We start from the raw sequence: 17,113 nt of genomic DNA on the forward strand, positions 1-17,113 counted from the left end.
TACTGTTTTCGGGTAGAAAGTTTGTGCGCCGTACGTTGACGAAAACCTTCTGGCTAGGTTTTGGGTATTGCATTATTGCTTCTGCCCCTGTCCAGCCAGTGGTTGTTGTTAGCCAAAAAGTTCCACGCTTCAATTATTCGTTGGGCCTCCTTCCTCCAAATGGACAAAGTTCTTTTCTCCATGTGCTTTCGCTTGCAAAAAGCTCGATGGAAAACCCTGCATGGACGTAGCGTCGGTCACGATTTCGCCACCACCAAACGACCGGCGGCCAGTTTCGGAATAGGTGAAAACCTAATTTCAGTTGTCATCGAAGTTTGTGTTGATTTAAGGGACGCCGAAGCCTCAGTTCCGGGCCAGGCTAGGCTATGTCCAACTGGTTGGGGGAAAGGAGGAGGGCATACATAATGAAAAGCCAGGCAAATCGTTTCAGCGGTTGTGCTAGGCGCGCTCGGTTTTGATGGCCTGGATGTGATTTACTTTTTTTATATTAGTGTGTGCTCTGTTTGTGTGTAGCTGCCTTTGCTCCACACACACACACACACATGCATGGCCCTCGGTGGTTGGTCCCCATCTTTTGCGCCTATGTGTTTGAGGACAAAGCGAAACCCCGTGATCCTCGGGCTTAAGCCCTCGGGAGGACGGGAAATGGCGGACGTTTCCCGGCTCACAAGATATCCGGCATTGGAACGGGTGGCGGGAAACACGGCCCGGGCAAAAGTGCACTGCACACAGCACTAAACACGATAAGAGCCTCTTTTTGACCCGGCACTGGTATATGTGTGTGTGTGTGTGAGAGAGTGTGTTTTTGCGAAAAAAACACCCAGGCACTGGGAACAAAGGACGACCAAGAACCTCAAGAAAACAAACGGAACTGCCATAAACAAAAGAAAGACCTATACCACGGGGCGTACGGGAAATTCCTTCCTGGTTCCTGAGGCCCCCCGGTCATTCCGCCCGAGGGTGTCGGTTGCCTTCTATCTCGCTCTCTCTCTGTCTCTCCGAAGAAGGACCGCAAAAACAGCTTCACCAGCACCAGCAAAAGCACAGAGAGAGAGAGTGTGTATCCCTTACCGAAAGGGATAATGTTGTGTACCGTAAAAATTGGGCCCAACGAAGCAACGTCTCGTCGGTGAGGGTGGGACAGCTTGCAATTCTCCCGTGTTTAAGTGTGTTTGTGTGTGCCTGTGTGCGCTTTCGATTCTACTCAACCCCATAGACTAACATTCCCCCGGAGGCTTTCGGTCATGTTTGCTGACTTCGCGAGTTGTTGGCATGCTACTGTACCAGCAGTGATGGGCGAAGCCTTTTTACCGGGCAGGGCATCTTTCTACCCGAGCGCAAGATAACCCTTGAGCTCTGTTTGGTCGTTTCAAGGGCCAGTTGTTGCACGAGCGCTTGATCCACTGCCAGATGTGGGGCTAGCCTTTGTGGGGTGGTGAATTTTTATCTTCTTTGTACGGACAAGAAGCTATTTAACTATTTTACGATTGCCATTCCACGGTGGTTCGATTTAAGGATGTGGGAAGCCTGTTCCGGTGTGCAGTCGGAGTTTGATAAACTTTGTTATTGCTAAGGAGTTTTTGGAATTGCAATATTTCATCAAATATTTATGGCTCTACTCTAGCTTTGTAACGGATATTGCCATCGTAAGTAGAAGATGGCCGAGACATGGGTTATAGAATCAATACTAAACCCTGGTTTTGTGTAGTTGGCTGATTGATTACTGATGCACACGATAGGATTTCTAACGAGCATCATAAGAATCCTTCCAACGTCCAACCCTTCATACATAGATAATTATGCTGCACGAGCCAGTAAATTGTACTTTAATTATACACAATCGCCCACTTCACTGCGCTCGTTGTAGTGTTATCAATCAATCACTACACAAACCCAGTATTAGCTGGTCAATTTCCCGCTCTTTGTTTGTGCCATGATGGGTGTATAATTACGGGTCACGCCAACCTACTGTGACAATATCCGACTATGATATACGATTGTATGTGTGCTTGATGTCACAAGGACGTTTTAATGAACCTCGAGAACAAAAACCCCGCGCTCCGTAACCGCAGAAATGATTCAATTATCACTTAAACCATCAGCGCTTATCGATGCGGTCGGTAAATGCATGCAAGGGCAGCAATCATTGAAGTGTTTTAATTAATTATGGTATGTTGCAGCATCGCAGTAACTTAATACGGTGGCAGCATCAACTCCCGATGAAACTATGTAGCAATGTGCTGGATGTACTTATCTAGATCAATTATAAAATGCCTTTTTTAAACCAAAATATTGCGATAAAAGGACGCACATCTATCATACGCTACCCCTACCCCATTTCTAAATCAAATCTGCTAAATCAAACAAATCTTTTCATCCCATTTCTTACGTCCGGCATCGTGTGGCTTCTTCAAACACGGGCATGGATTTACAGAACTCAACGTAATGGAAGCAAAACACACCCATCGTTGCGGATTGCATCACCAAAAACGGGAAGTAGCTTTTCGGAAAGTAACAAACGAGCTTTCGGTTACTGCATCCTGTTTATTTTTGTTTCTGTTGCCGTATGTACGTGTTTGTGCGAGTGTACTTTTTTAAAGCGTACTTTGTTTGGTCCGTCCCATAAAGCAAGAATAATGATGTACGAGAGCGAGACAAGGCTGTCTTTTGAACCGACCGAGTAGCTGAAGACGACGAGTAAGGCACTACTTGTTACCCGTTGCTAATGCTGCAGCTGCTACCATAACAAGCTGCACAGGCTGCACATGCTGCTGGATGAAAAATGTGTATCTGCACTTCATCTACCATCTGCGAAGCGGATTTTGGATTATTTTTCCGTATTACTCTTATCATCTGGTTACGGTCTATGGGGAGGTAACACTGGTTCTGCTGCTGCTGCCCTGGGTACTGCTGCTGACTTTTACAAAAGCAAGCGACAGAGAGATAAATTAGACATTCAGCGAGTGGTGGGTTTATTGAGAAATGGATTCCGAGAATTGGTTTTGCTGGTTAAAATATGGTTTCCGATCTGTCCCGCTGCTGAGAGTCGTCGCGGTGGTAATGCAGCTGTGCTACTGTCCGGAGATGGGAAGTGGATAATGTCTTTCGTTTAGTGCCAGTGCATTTGCCACAAGAATGTGCTTCCCTTGAGACGGCCAATTGAATTCCAGATGGCTTGCTAATGTTAAAGTGTAATCTAGTTTTACTTGTATTACTTTTGAAGTATAAAATGCCGGTGTACCCTAGTATTTTACTAGTTTTTTCTTTTAAATCTGATGAAATGGAGGTCCATCTTGTTGGTCCGTCTCCTGTGTACGTTGAAAACCTGCTTATCATTTGATAGTCGGGGAAAACAACGATTCATTAAAAATCCTTAGTATAAGTATAGAAAACTATCTACTAGATGATGTATTATGTGTTGTGTAATCAGGAGTAGAGTCGTGAATCCAATCCGGCTTTGGATCCAATAGCTTTGGAAAACTGAAACCGATTCCGAATCAAAATCAAGCTCGACTCCTCGTTTGGATGATCCCTAGATGACTTCGGACGACCTAAGATGAATCCGATCAACTCCGAATAATGCACGACCGAATCTGAAATGCTAGGTTATGCAATTACGGTTTCTCTTAATTCTTATTTTTCATTGTTTTATTGTACTGCCGTAGTCTACTAGACTCAGCCTTACTTATCCGAAGTGATGCGGCGTTATGTGGATCCATCCAGAGTCATCCAGAGTCATCCGAAGTCTTCCAGAGTCATTCGGAGACATCCACAGTAATGCGGAGTTGTCACAATCCATTCGGAATTAGGATATCTAGCATTTTTCGGACCCCGGCCGTCCTTGTTCCCTCATCGACCGCATGTAAAGCCGGAATCACTTCAACTCATGCGACTTTGGCTTGCCCCGAAATTGGAATGACGCTTAAAAACATGAAGCAGAATTGTGTTCCGCAAAACGTCTCGTGTCAGCATTCCAATGGCTAGATGTTAAATTATTCTTTCCACCCATTAGGCACAGGCGACCACACCTGGCAGGGCCAAAAATAAAAGAACTCAAACTAACTATTTCAACCTCCGAATTATGCCACGAAACGCTTCATTCTTCATATCAACAATCTCACAAAATCACGGCAAAACATTCCACACCATTCCCCACATACAGCGTGTTTCGGAGGGAGGGTTCCCGGTGTTCTGGGATGGAACTATTCGGCAAGAATTTTTGGACTGCAATCTGGTGCAGACACGCAGGCTTGAATGGCTCGGAGCACCATTCAGTGCAACTGACGGACGGGCCGTGTGTACACCCCTCTCACCCAGCGATAAGATGCTGCTGCACACAAAACTGCACAAAGAACGGTAAATTCCGATAGTAAAAATCTTGCCCAGCAGTTGCCGGTACGATTAGTAGCCACATCACCGAGCATCCCGGAGCTCTTTGAGCGAATGGGGGGGGGATCTCCGTGTTGAGAACCGTTAGATGCGATGGACAAGGGGATGTGTGGGAATTGTATCGTCGGGATGCGTTCCGGACTATTTGTGCTGCTGCCTGCTATCTGCCCTATTCAGTGAAGGGAATGGTTCGTTTGCAGTGATGCAGGTTGGCAAACCGTAGCGCACAAGAACCGCAACGTACCCAAACCTGCTAGAAGTTGGTACGCTAGAAGCGTTCCTTTTGGCAGGCAAACTTCAAACTCAAATGCTTGCGGTTACCCAACAATACTGTCTCTGGAAAAGGACTGTATTTGTCACTCACTTGGCAGTCGAGATGCATGCGGGTTTACGAGTGCATGTAAAGTAAATACAAACATGTTTTGAGAAACTTTTGTGATTCATTAAGACTCTTTTTGGGGACATTTCATTATTTTAATCAAGAATTATAAATTATGTTTGTTTAATATTTATTTTCCACTCCCCCAATAAAAACTCGTCAAAAATTTAATCAACTACTACAGCAGACTGTTCACACACTTCTCCTGTTTTTGAGTATCCATTGTGCTGTTGTGTTCGCTGTTGTTGTCCCGGTATTTCAATTTTCAACTTCTCGATAGCGCTCTGCACTTCATGTACACAAGTGCTGACAGGCAAGGTACAAAAACTTTCATTTTATTCCACTCGCCCCGGGACAAGGACGCTGGGAAGTGACTTCCTTCGGCGAATTTCAAGGGAGAGGGTTTTGAGTGTGTGCTCCAGTTGCTTTTGGAAAACACGGGAGAGACACACAGCAATTGCATTCCAGCGCAATTGTTTACCTTCCCTAGCTAGGCGTACAAGGTAAGCTGACGCTGCTGGGATAAAATCCTCTTAAACCATTTTTGCTCCTCAACCCACGGACCACGGATGTCCTGAAGCGGCAGTCCTGAGCTAAACTATTAATTGTTTTTCACTCGCAGACGTTTGGGTGGCAGACATTTGTTTGAAGGAAGGGAATATTTTATGCTCTGCTCTTGGAGTTGGAGGACAAGCCAAGAACAGAAGACCTCTTCTGAGTTCATTTGTGTGTCAATATAAATTATAAACTTCACCACATCTAAGCATTGTGAGGTTGTTCTGGTTTTGTATATTATTAAAATGCAAAAGGAATATTGTCTAGCAGAAGCATAACATCTACCAGCATTCAATTTCTAGAGCTTTGAATGTTGAAGCTAGTACAATATTGAGAATTGTAAGCGTTGTAGGCTCCTTCCGTTTGTTGACATTCACTGCAGCCACCAGCAGTTTTCTGAACCATATCTCACCATACAAAAACGGAAACACAACCACTGTTACGTCCATCCAACCTCATCCTGTCAACAGCAAACATTCAATCAATGCGCTTCAGATAAAAGTCCAGTTACGATTCTTTCACCCTTTGGGGGGGGGGGGAGCTCCCCCGCCGGGGCTGGCTCTTATCACTCAAAGCTCAAACGGCCATAACCGAACGGCAATCAAAAGCGGAAGAACGGATAAATGCATTCGGTCGTGTCTGGTCTTGCAAATGCGCATACCGATGATGCATCATAACTAGATAATATCAGCATATTATGCTCTGGCACCGGATGGTGAAGGTGCTCGTTATCGCCTCGTCTGCCAGTGAAGTTTGCAGCAGATGATGTGCAAGCCGACAGACGCTGAGGGGATTGGTATGATTTTTTTTTTTTTTGTAAAGGAGGTTTTGGGAAAGGGTATTGTATGCCGCATGCACATCTCGTTCAGTGCTGTTATGGCCGAAACATCAAATAAACACACACACACACCAGTGCCCTACTGCGAATGGGTAAGATTGGTATCGGTCTACTGGCACGAATGGTGTTGAATCGTCGATGCGCACATTAAACGGGCGGGATGTGTGGAATGATGGAGCAGAAGCGGGAGCAGAAGTAAGTTAGTCTGTTTCACTCCACCGGGGGGGGGGGGGACCTTCCTGCAGACTGTGTAGACAGCCGTGTAGCGTGTTGTTTTGTGTTGTTTCTCTCTTGCCAGCTCGCTTTCGCAGTTGTGCATGTGCACCAAAGCACCAAAGTGCAACCAAAGTGCAACCAGCAGAGAGAAACATACAAGCCTAGCATGCATCGCGCCTTCCACAGCACGCAGGTGTGCTTTGGCTGTGTATGGGTGTGTGTGTTTAGATGCGTTTAGCAAATACACCTTTAACAGTGCGCTAGGGGGAAAACCCTTCCACAGCTGGATCCCACTACAATTTGTAACAACAAACCAAACAAAAAAAAGGGAGGTGCAGCACACACCCAGTAATGAGCGCACTGCACTGATAATGTTTTAATAGGGATGTGCATTAAGGGGGGCGGCGCGACGGTGTTGCGTTTTGCTTTCCTTCAAAACGAACGAATCTTTTCCCGGTGCCGTTTTGCAGCTGCACTCGCGCTTCGTTGTTGGTGGGGCGTTTTGCCACGAATTCGGGCAAACATCCGTTTTGCAAATGGTCCGTTATTGGAATAACCGGAGAAAAGCCGATTTGTTCGGCTCGTTCGGCACGTGCTCTAGCTCTAGCATGGGAGCCGGAACCCGGTCGGGGAAAAAGGGGGGGGGGGGGGGTGGTTTTAGCATAGGAGTTGCCCCAACCATTGGAGCGGAAGCTTTGTTTGGAATTGAATCATTAGCAGGAAATGTGCAATTTTGATTATGGTTGCAAAGCTTTACACTGCTGCGCGGAGGCGGCTTTTAACAGTTAAAAAAGGAAGCTTATCGCGGGTACCGTTGTTGGGCGGTAGACAAAGGAAGGGGGAAACTTGTGAGGCGATTTATTATTTTGGTATTTTCTTTATGTGTACATCTTGTTTAACATTATGGTTTTAGTCAAATAATTTAAGTAAAATGGCTAATAATGATAAAATGATACATATTAATCAACATAACGATATGCAAGTAAATTGCTTCAAAATAGTTTAATTTGCCACAGTGGCTTATTTATTACGTTTTTTACATGTTTTGTTGTGTTATACTTTTAACAAATGTTTCATTTTTGTTATGTGTTTTAAATAATTAATTTGTTTTACTTTAATGTGTGTATGCTTAACTAATGTCATCACAATGTTCTTCACATTTTCTGACTTTAATACATTTGTTCCATTTTCTTTTTAATTCTTTATTCTTTATTATGCTTACCTAATGATGTCGTATTCTTTTCATTTTCTTCACAGTTTCAAACTGTAATACATTTGTTACATTTTGTTATTCTTTATTCAATTGTATTTCTTTGTACATTTCTTTATGTTACATTTGTGGCAATTTTTAGTTTACTTCATTTTGTTATTTTCTTTGATGTTTTACATGTAACTTAAAAGCAAAAAGTGTTAGTTTGTGTATGTTTTTTCATCATTCAGTTAATAATTATTGATGTTTAATTGTAATTTAGTCTTATTTCCTTGGATGGTTGACTTTTTAGCTGATTGAGACTTTGAGCATTTCTGCTTCATTCGTCTCTCAATTGTCTAATGAAGCTTTGATACTGTTTCCTTTATATTTGTTTGCCCATCTTATTTCTCTCTTCTTTTCTATCTTCTTCTATCTTTTTCTAATACTTATTTTTATTTACTGACTATGTGCTTATTCATTTCACTTACTGTGTATTTATAAATTAAAATTAATTACTTTCTAATTGCCGCATAAATCTTTACTTGCAACAAGTTTCGAAAATGTAAGAAATCTTGTCAAACATTCTACACATTGCCGGTCCCTAATCACAACTACACCGCAATGGAAGGGGGGGCATATGACGAGCCCGGCGCGGTAAAAATAATGAAACTATGCGTTGTTTCATCAACTCGTTACAGCTTGGCTCGTAAACTAAATGTATTATTTACCCGTATGCTTATCCGATTAGTTTTTGTGCACTGCGCCTTGCGGTCGGCTCTGCAAGAAGCCGATGTGGTGTTGTGGAACTTGAACATTTTATTACATCTTCCCCGCCCCTCGGAGCACACCGTTCCCCCGCAGCTTCGCAGCCGTGCGCTACGAGACGTTCTCTTGGCAGGCGGCATGAAGAAAACAATTTCATTAAAACTGTGCGACCCTTTATCGACAAGTGTACTACCTACACCCAACATCCCCCAGGGGAGTTGGTGCGGGATCCTCACTAACACACTTCATGCTTTCATCACCATGCCGGGAGTGTCTGTGTGTGTGTGTGTGTCATACTTTCTAATTTAATAATTGAACATATATGCCTTTCTCTCGTGCCGTTTATTTTGCATGCTGTTGCCCATTTCTGTCTCTGTTGTGACGTTCTCGCTCTCTCTCTCTCTTTACGTCGATCGTCATGCTTTTCCAATTTTAGCCAAACACACGTCTGTCCTGGTGTGGGAAGGGAAAGATGGGGGAATCCACTATGGTCCTAAACAATTAACATATGAGCTTCGGAAGCTGGTGCAGCGTGTGTTTGAGTGGCTGCTCGTGTGGGCACTGGAAAAACACTTCCTTCCACCGGGCATGAAGCGGCCAATTTTCGCCACCTGCCCAAGAAGCGCTCTTAAGCCGCGTGAATATGAGTTGATATTTACATCCTTTCTTCTTCTGCACTTCCCATATCTTACTCTTCTCCCCATGACGTGAACATTCTCGATCGAAGGAAAATCGCAAAAGAAAATCGTCTCTTTCACACATGTGTGGCTGCTCCCGGTGCTACCGCTGCTCGTTTTCCAGATCGTTTCCAAACGCCTTCCGGCGGGAGGAGGCGTTCGTGCCGCAACATAACCACCGTGCCGCTATACTACCGGAAAACATGACACGGAAAGGGAAACACGCGGACGACCAGCACGGCCTCCGGCCGAAGAACTTACAAGCTCCAGTTCCGCTGGCCCTGTTTCTTCCCCTCCTCCTCTTCGTGTTTCCCCGTTTCCCCTTATTGTGTCTTCATTCAAGAGAGATTCTTTCGGTAGAAAAATCCTCCAACCAAAGAAGCGGGGAGAAGCGATGAAGACGGCCTCTGCAGTTCTTCTCCCTCTGCTCCAGGTTCCCTTATCCCTGTCTCTCTTGCTTCATGGAAAAGCGGTAGTCGTTGTCGATGGGGTGATGTTTTACACGCCAACGCCCACCGGTACTGGTGGCGCACCTTCGACGAGCCAAACACAGAGCAAAAGCGTCGAGTGCAGTCCTCCGCGCTTTTCTTTTATGTGTTCCCTGCCGTCTAAGCACAGCTTGCTCCTAAGCTAGGCGCGGGTAAGGGTCTGTTGTTCTTTTTTTTTCCTTTGCACACCCTTTTCCCGGAACGCTTACACGGCGGCGGCAGTGGGCCTTGGGCAAGCACCGCAAAAAATCGAACCCGGCGATGTCCTCTTTTTCGGTACAGGTGTGCGAGGTTTCTGCTTTTTGGCTCGTTCAGTCTGGGTTGGATTTGGTTGCTTTTCCTTTATTTTCAGCAAACCTTTAATTGATTCACCATCACATCTGCATCTGCAGGAGCTTAGGGAAGCTAGTCTTTGTTCTCATGTTCGTAAGCATATTTTGTCGCTTTTGGCTCCAGGTGAAAGCTCCTTACAATTGCAGGCATGTGGGCAAGCTGAAATCGATTAGTGGGACATAATTGAAAGATGGAGCTGAGTAGAGCGACAGACTTTTTTGTGCTGTTTTTGACTGTGTTGTGACTGTATTTTTGGGGTTTCTTTGCAGGGCTTTCGTTGTGTCGTATTGTCCCTTTATTGGCTTTTAATGTATCATTTATTTTGAATAATATTTTTACCATTAGGAATTATTATTTACTTGTGTTGCTTTAGTTGTTTGCGTTAGAAAGATGTTTTTACTTTTTCCAACATTCATTCAAAAATACGTTGGCAGCCCTTCAAAATGTCCTGTAACGACGCAAACTATGTACTTGTATTCAATTTTTATTATGTTATAATTTTTGAATTTTTTGATGAGTTCATTTTAAATTTATGTATCCATACATAAGCTTTGCAAAATCATGCTTTTTTCCGTTTCCAAAACAGAAATAATGATATAAGGATAATTATAAAATAATGATCCACCAGATGTGTGGTTTCATTTTCGTTTAGTGCCAGATAAGTTGGTTTTAGTGGCCGACGCGACTCTTAACCGCGACCTAATTTATATCAACTTGTTCTACGTAACAAAATTCGCCAACTTTTTGATGGGCTTTTTTCACCTAACAAATTATAAAAGTCACCATTTTACGAAGATACAGTTTTACTACATTAAATCATTATTGAGGAGCCCTTTAGTGTCCTTTACTTACAGTAATGAGGGAAAACAACATTCCTCCATTCCATGCTTTTGTTTTTGCTAATTTCGAAGCATTAAAACAACTTCTTTTTTGAAGGACCTTTCTTTCTGTCAATTGGAACAACTGCTAATGCTCTACCGTACCCCCATAATGTTTACTTTCCGATCGATTTATGCACGATGAAAGATCTCTCATCAACTCTGCTAATTGGCTCGATAAAACCCGGTCCACCACCAACACCACCGTCCTGCTCATCCGCACCAATAAAACACCAGCAACTCTAATTAACTCCACTCGCTTTTGGTTGATTTACTCGCAGCGTAAGCTTTTGCAAGATGTCCCTAGCACCCAGGCACACTCCGGGACGGCAATCCGGTTATCTGCTGAGTAATTGCATTCATATACTTTCGGGTCTCCTTTTCGCGTGTCACAAAAGTTTTTCCTTTTTCGGAACTTCGGTTTCGGGTTGAGAACGGTCAGCATCATCGATTGCTGGCCGCCGTTTGCTCTGCCTATCGTTACATCGTGAAAGTGGCAAAATTTATGTGCCGTAAGACATAATTTATAAAACGGCTTACTACCTACAAACCCGGCCAAACGAAGGAAATTACCCGAAAGTCTTTCCGTTGAGGGGCAAGATTTATGCGGGATAATCTCTTTGCGATCAAATGCTGAAAGTTTTAACCGAGTAGTAGTCAGTGGTGTGGTCCATGGTCTCTCGAGCGTGTTCGGCAAGAAGTCGACAAAGGATGTCGGATCCGATTTTACTGTTTTTGGTGGAAATATGTTTTATTTCTTCGCTGTATGTTTATACTTTTGCGAAGGCTCTTCTCCCTTCACCGTCCTTTCCCGGAGACCAAAGCAATGCTCTCAACCATAACGAAGTAAAAATAAATGCTTCACAAACAAGTCGCCTACCTTCGTCTGTGTGGTTGCGCTTTTGATGGAAAAAGTTTTTGCTGCTGCTTGATGTGTCCTACATTTTTTGGGCCTCCTCCCAGGAGACACCCTCAGTCCCATTCGTTGTGTGAGCTAATCAGCCGAATAGCCACAAGATTAGATTGACCGATAAGAGAAATAAAAATGCCACAATGTTGATTCCTTCTTCGTTGCACGAACACTTACCTTGCTCCTTGGTGAAGCACTGGACCTAAGGTGACAATGAAGAAAGAAGGTTAATGTACAGGAATCGGTACAGCGAGGACAATGGTGAAAAAATGAAAAATGACTCATGTCACGAAGATGGCATCGTTTCGAGGGGGGGAAGGGAGGACCACATTCTTCAGGTGGATAAAAGTTTGGCTCGGTTTTTATTTTCTTTCCATTCAGGCTCTGGAATAAACCGAAGCCCGACAAAAGCAAGCGTAAGAAATGGGTTTAAACAAATACGGAGCGAAAGGTGGGAGGGAGAATGCGAACACGACACAAAGGATCCATTTTCTCAACAGTCACGCGAGGCTACAGAGGACACAATTTTTTTTTTGTAGAATATCGAGACACAAGAGCTTTCCTTTGCTTCTGCTGTTTATAAAAAAGTGACTGATAAAAGGTGACAATGAACCATTTGAGAAGAGAAAAGAGAGGCTGGAATTTATTCTATCAATAGAAATAACTTTAAAAGGCTTCCTCTATATAACCTTTCAATATATAGGGTTTGATGTGTTCGTTGCTTGCTCTTCTAGGATGTTGGAATGCTTCCGGAACTTTGTGGGTGATTTTATACATTTTTTTTTTCATTTTTTCATTTACAAAATATTGTTAAAATGTCAATAAAACGGGAGTGCGATTCAAAATTATGTGAAAAACGTTAGATGATATATGAAAAAATTGTAAAAAAACAGCCAAAAATGCATGGGAAACCCCTGTAAGACACATCCTATCTGTCCACCCATTGCGTCATTTACTATTAGTTTGAACTATAACATTATAGAAATATTATTATCGATATCAGACCATATCGTTTACTGATTGACGTTTTTAAAACAAAAACTTTGGCTTTTTCATCGCCTTTTCAAGTAATTAGATTTCCATTCCATTTTATTTTGGATACGAAAACAAACGATGCTTCAAACAAACGAACAAACAAACAAACTAACTAACAAACAAGCCAATAATCCAAATATAAATTGTATATTGTCTTTACAACTTCTAGCTTGAACTTTGTTTTAGGGGTAATTTATTAAATAATTATACAGAATGATATAATACACTTATATGTTTGTAGCTTTGTCGCAGTAAACCTGTTGTTATGCGTTTTAAATGGTATTGTTTCAATATCTAAAGCAATATGTAAGATCGATTCCTTACCAACTAGTGTTGGATGTATCTGATTCAGATTCATGAATCTGAATGAATCTTTCAAATGATTCAATGAATCTGAATCTCGATTCGAAAGATTCATGAATCTCGGAACATTTTTTTGAATCTCAAAAGTTTCATGGATCTCGAAAGATACATGATTCCTTCCAAGGATCCCTTGAATCTCAACTGATTCATGAATCTCGGAACATTGTTTGAATCTCAAATGTTTCATGGATTTCGAAAGATACACGAATCTCTCCAAGGATCCCTTAGAGGGATTCTTGGAGAGAATCGTGTATCTTTCCCGAATCTCAAATGATTCATTAAGTTAGAGCTTCTGCTCATAATTCTTCTTCTTGGCGTAACGACCTACCGGCCTTAACAGGCTTTCGTGACTGCTTAGCAAGTAACAAGCAGTTGGATAGTCACTCCTTGCTACGGGTGATTCGAGATTCGAATCAATCATCACTCAAGATTAATATGAATGAAGGATTCATGAAACACTACTCTATTACCAATAACACTTCAGCAACAGTTTAGCCTACCTTTTATCACACCAAACAAATCCTTAGAAGTTATATTCGTATGACAGAGTTTTCTCCTACAAAACTTCAAAGTTCAACACACACGACCAAATCCCCAAACATCTATTTTTGTATAACATATTCGACTATAATCCTTACGCAAACTCATAAAACATCCTCCCGGATGGCCATACAATCGATGAATATTGCCTGCTGATGGCTTCATAACGTTCGCAAACATAACGCCATGGCGCAAATCTGATTAAAAGCCATCGGAATAAATTCCACCTCTGCTCCGCTGCTATACTTTTATTAACTTTGAAGCATTTCCCACAGAATGTGCACTCGGAAATGCCAACTTACTGCGCGCTCGTATGTGCGTGTGCTTGTGTGCGATTTATTAAATTCTTCTCTCATGTACATGTTTTCGTTTTTTCTCTCTTTCTCCCTTTCTCTCTCTCTTTCTCTCTCACAGAAGTAAGCGTGCGGTACTATCGCGGACTGCCCCACGTCACCGTGCCACTGCCCTCGCGGAACGAGCGCTGCCAGTTTACGCTGCGACCGGTAACGCACTGTGTAGGCGACTTTCTCGACATGCTAAAGGTTGAGGACCGTGGCATCGACCGGGCGGCCATTCTCAATCGCGAAGGCGTCCGGATAGCGGCCGCCTGCTCCATCGAGAACCTGATGGACGACGAGTTTTGGTGAGTGAAATGGCGACTAGAAGAGTATTCCGTGACCGGACACCATATCCGGTTCAGGCATCGTTTGCATGCCTGAAACAAAAAAGCGGTGGAAATGTTGGACCGATGGGAAGTTTGAGTAGCTGAAGCATTTTCCTTCCTTCCTGTACGATTAAACACAGAAGATGCACTTTCTTGATTAAATTTCCTTCATCGCCGGTCGTGTAGGGTCCTCAACAGTCACTTGCTTGTTTCAATACTACTGAACGCTCTCTGTTTCATGTCTTCGTGCAATTGAATACTAAAGGGAAACGTTTTATCAACGCTAAGAAAGCTCTCTGTGTTCTGCGACAAAAAAGGGATCCTTGTAAAATGCTTTTTACAACATCAAGTTTGAGTTGTACCCAAACCAGCAACGAATGCCGAAGACACAGAACACTCGCTTTGCAACGTCCCGATTTGCAACGTCATCTATATTCAACAGATCGTTTCCAACCGATCAGAAACTATCTTTCTGCTTCCGGTGCGGCCGAGGGTTTCACGTTTCTTTGAATGCAGGGTTGCAAGGAGGAGAAAGAGTGGGAGCAGCACGGAACAAGTGCCAGTTGGCTTAAGATAGTTGACGTTGAGGATTTGCAATTAAATTAGATAACTTTCATCCTTTTGTTGCCTTTGCCGGCTGGTCCGTCGTCAATCTTCAGCGTGGTGCAGAACGGCGCACAGGAAGGAACTTTTCATTAAGGAGATTTATTCCACACCGGTGAAAGATAGAGAGAGATAAAGCTTGCAGTGCGCTCATTATTCTAAGCACTGTGGCAGGCGAAGGGAGTGCAGTGCGCTTGACAGAGGATTCGTTTAGAGAAGTCAAATTGTGCCACGGTAAGATCGATAGTGAAATAGATTGACGGGGGGGGGGGGGGGGGGGGGGGGGAGGCGTTTTAATTCGTGTCCGGAATCGTTGACACAAATTAATCTTATTTTAATCGAATTGAAATTAATCGCATCGACTTACGCATCGACAGTTTTTATTTTTATTTTTGGTTGTTTTAGTTGCATTAAAACTCGAATTACTTTACTCTGGAGTACTTATAGGAGGAACAGTTTATCACATTTAGTGCCACATTCACAGATATAACTATCCGGACGCAACTATACCGATATTACTTACTTACTTACTTACTTACTCATCCGGCATTACAACAGCTTGGCGATCTTAGACATTCGTTTAGCTACATACAAATGCTAGGCTTATCGTAAACCTCAATATTTATTATAATTTTCAATGGTTTTATTAACCAATGCTTGCAATAAAAACTATATTCAAACAGGCAACTTTAGCGAATACTGTTTCAAGTTTCCACACTTGAAAGAGCATTCTTCTTCTTTGGCACAACAATCGTTGTCGGCCAAGGCCTGCCAGTACCCACTAGTGAAGTGAGCTTGGCTTTCTTTGACTTATTGTTACCATAGCAGGATAGTAAGTCCGACGTATAGGGGCACGGGCTATTTGGGGCTTGAACCCATGACGGGCATGTTGTTAAGTCGTACGAGTTGACGACTGTACCACCAGACCGGCCTTGAAAGAGCATACATTTCTTTTAATCATGAAAGCACTTTAAATGTACAGGTGTTTCCGCAAAACCTGGGCTCTAAGGCATTAATTTTTGAATCTAGCGAACCTGTTTTGGTCTGTAAGTCATCAATTTTAAACTCTTGTAGGAATCATGATAATTTTACAAAATAGTAGATGTAATTGCATCAGATGCAAAACTGTAATTTTACATTACAAATACACTTCAAAAACTTCGTAATTTTATTTGTTTATTGGAACAAATGTATGTAATTTACTAATTTCTCAATACATTGCAGACATCTGAAAATGCCAACTTTTTGCACTCCAAAACTGGCATAATTTTTTTGGATGCCTTAAGGCCGGGCTACATTGACCGTACTCGCAGGTGTAATTTCGATTTTCACTAGCGCATCTGGTGGCGGCTGGTGGAAGCTTTTTTTGGTCGTCGGAGGAATGGTCGTGCCGGATCTCAAAATTAATTAGTTTTTTCGCCGTTTTTCGATGCGAAAACGGCTGAAATACTTACAAAACATATTTATCTATCAATTACAAAGCTTTCCCAGTCCAGTTAAAGTAAAAAACATAGAAAAATTACGTATTTTCTGGAGCATCCCCAAATTGTTTGGCAAAATGCTTCGGTCAGCCGCCGCCAGATGCGCTAGTGAAAATCGAAATTACACTTGCGAGTACGATCAGTGTAGCCCGGCCTTTAGAGGTGAAGTTAGGGCCTAAAATAGGTGAGTTAGGGTCATAATTTTCTCGGCTACGACTGTAACATTTGAAGGATATTAATCACTCCAACAGCGTCTGTCACAGACTCTAGTATAAAGGTCGGGGGACACCGTCCGTACTCGCTAGTGTAATTTCGATTTTCACTATCGCAATCTGGCGGCGGCTGACCGAAGCATTTTGCCAAACAATTTGGAGCCGCTGCAGAAAATATGTTATTTTTCCATGTTTTGTAGTTAATTAGGACGAGAAAAGTTTTGTAAAAGGTAGATGCACATGTTCTGCACGCATTGCATCCATTTTCATGACATAAAACGATGAAAAATCTACTTAAATTTTAGATCCGGCATGACCATTCCCTCGATGACTCAAAAAAGCTTCCACCAGCCGCCGCCAGATGCGCTAGTAAAAATCAAAATTACACTAGCGAGTACGGACAGTGTCCCCCGGCCTTAACGCTTTTGAGCGTCTAGGAGAAATAACATTGCAACAACACATTCAAAAACATACTCTTATTTGAAACTCACCCTTTTAACTTAATCTGAACCCTTTGGTTTACCTTATGCCTATGGGGACAGTTATTGAATTAACAATATCATTGCCAAAAGAATAATAAATACCTTCGAGACCA

General features: G+C 42.8%; 1 protein-coding gene across 5 annotated transcripts in view; it reads left to right on the forward strand.

Annotated features, from left to right (window-relative positions):
- LOC1276945 (calcium uniporter protein, mitochondrial) overlaps positions 1-17,113 on the forward strand; it is a 128,322-nt gene that overhangs the window by 101,395 nt on the left and 9,814 nt on the right. For all 5 annotated transcript variants that reach the window (XM_061643560.1, XM_061643561.1, XM_316356.4 and 2 more), the window contains exon 4: positions 13,973-14,201. In XM_061643560.1, the coding sequence (XP_061499544.1) occupies positions 13,973-14,201 (229 nt within the window). The remainder of the gene's footprint in view (positions 1-13,972; positions 14,202-17,113) is intronic.

This window comes from Anopheles gambiae, chromosome 2, assembly GCF_943734735.2.
Source record: "Anopheles gambiae chromosome 2, idAnoGambNW_F1_1, whole genome shotgun sequence".
NCBI classification, from domain to species: Eukaryota; Metazoa; Arthropoda; class Insecta; order Diptera; family Culicidae; genus Anopheles; species Anopheles gambiae.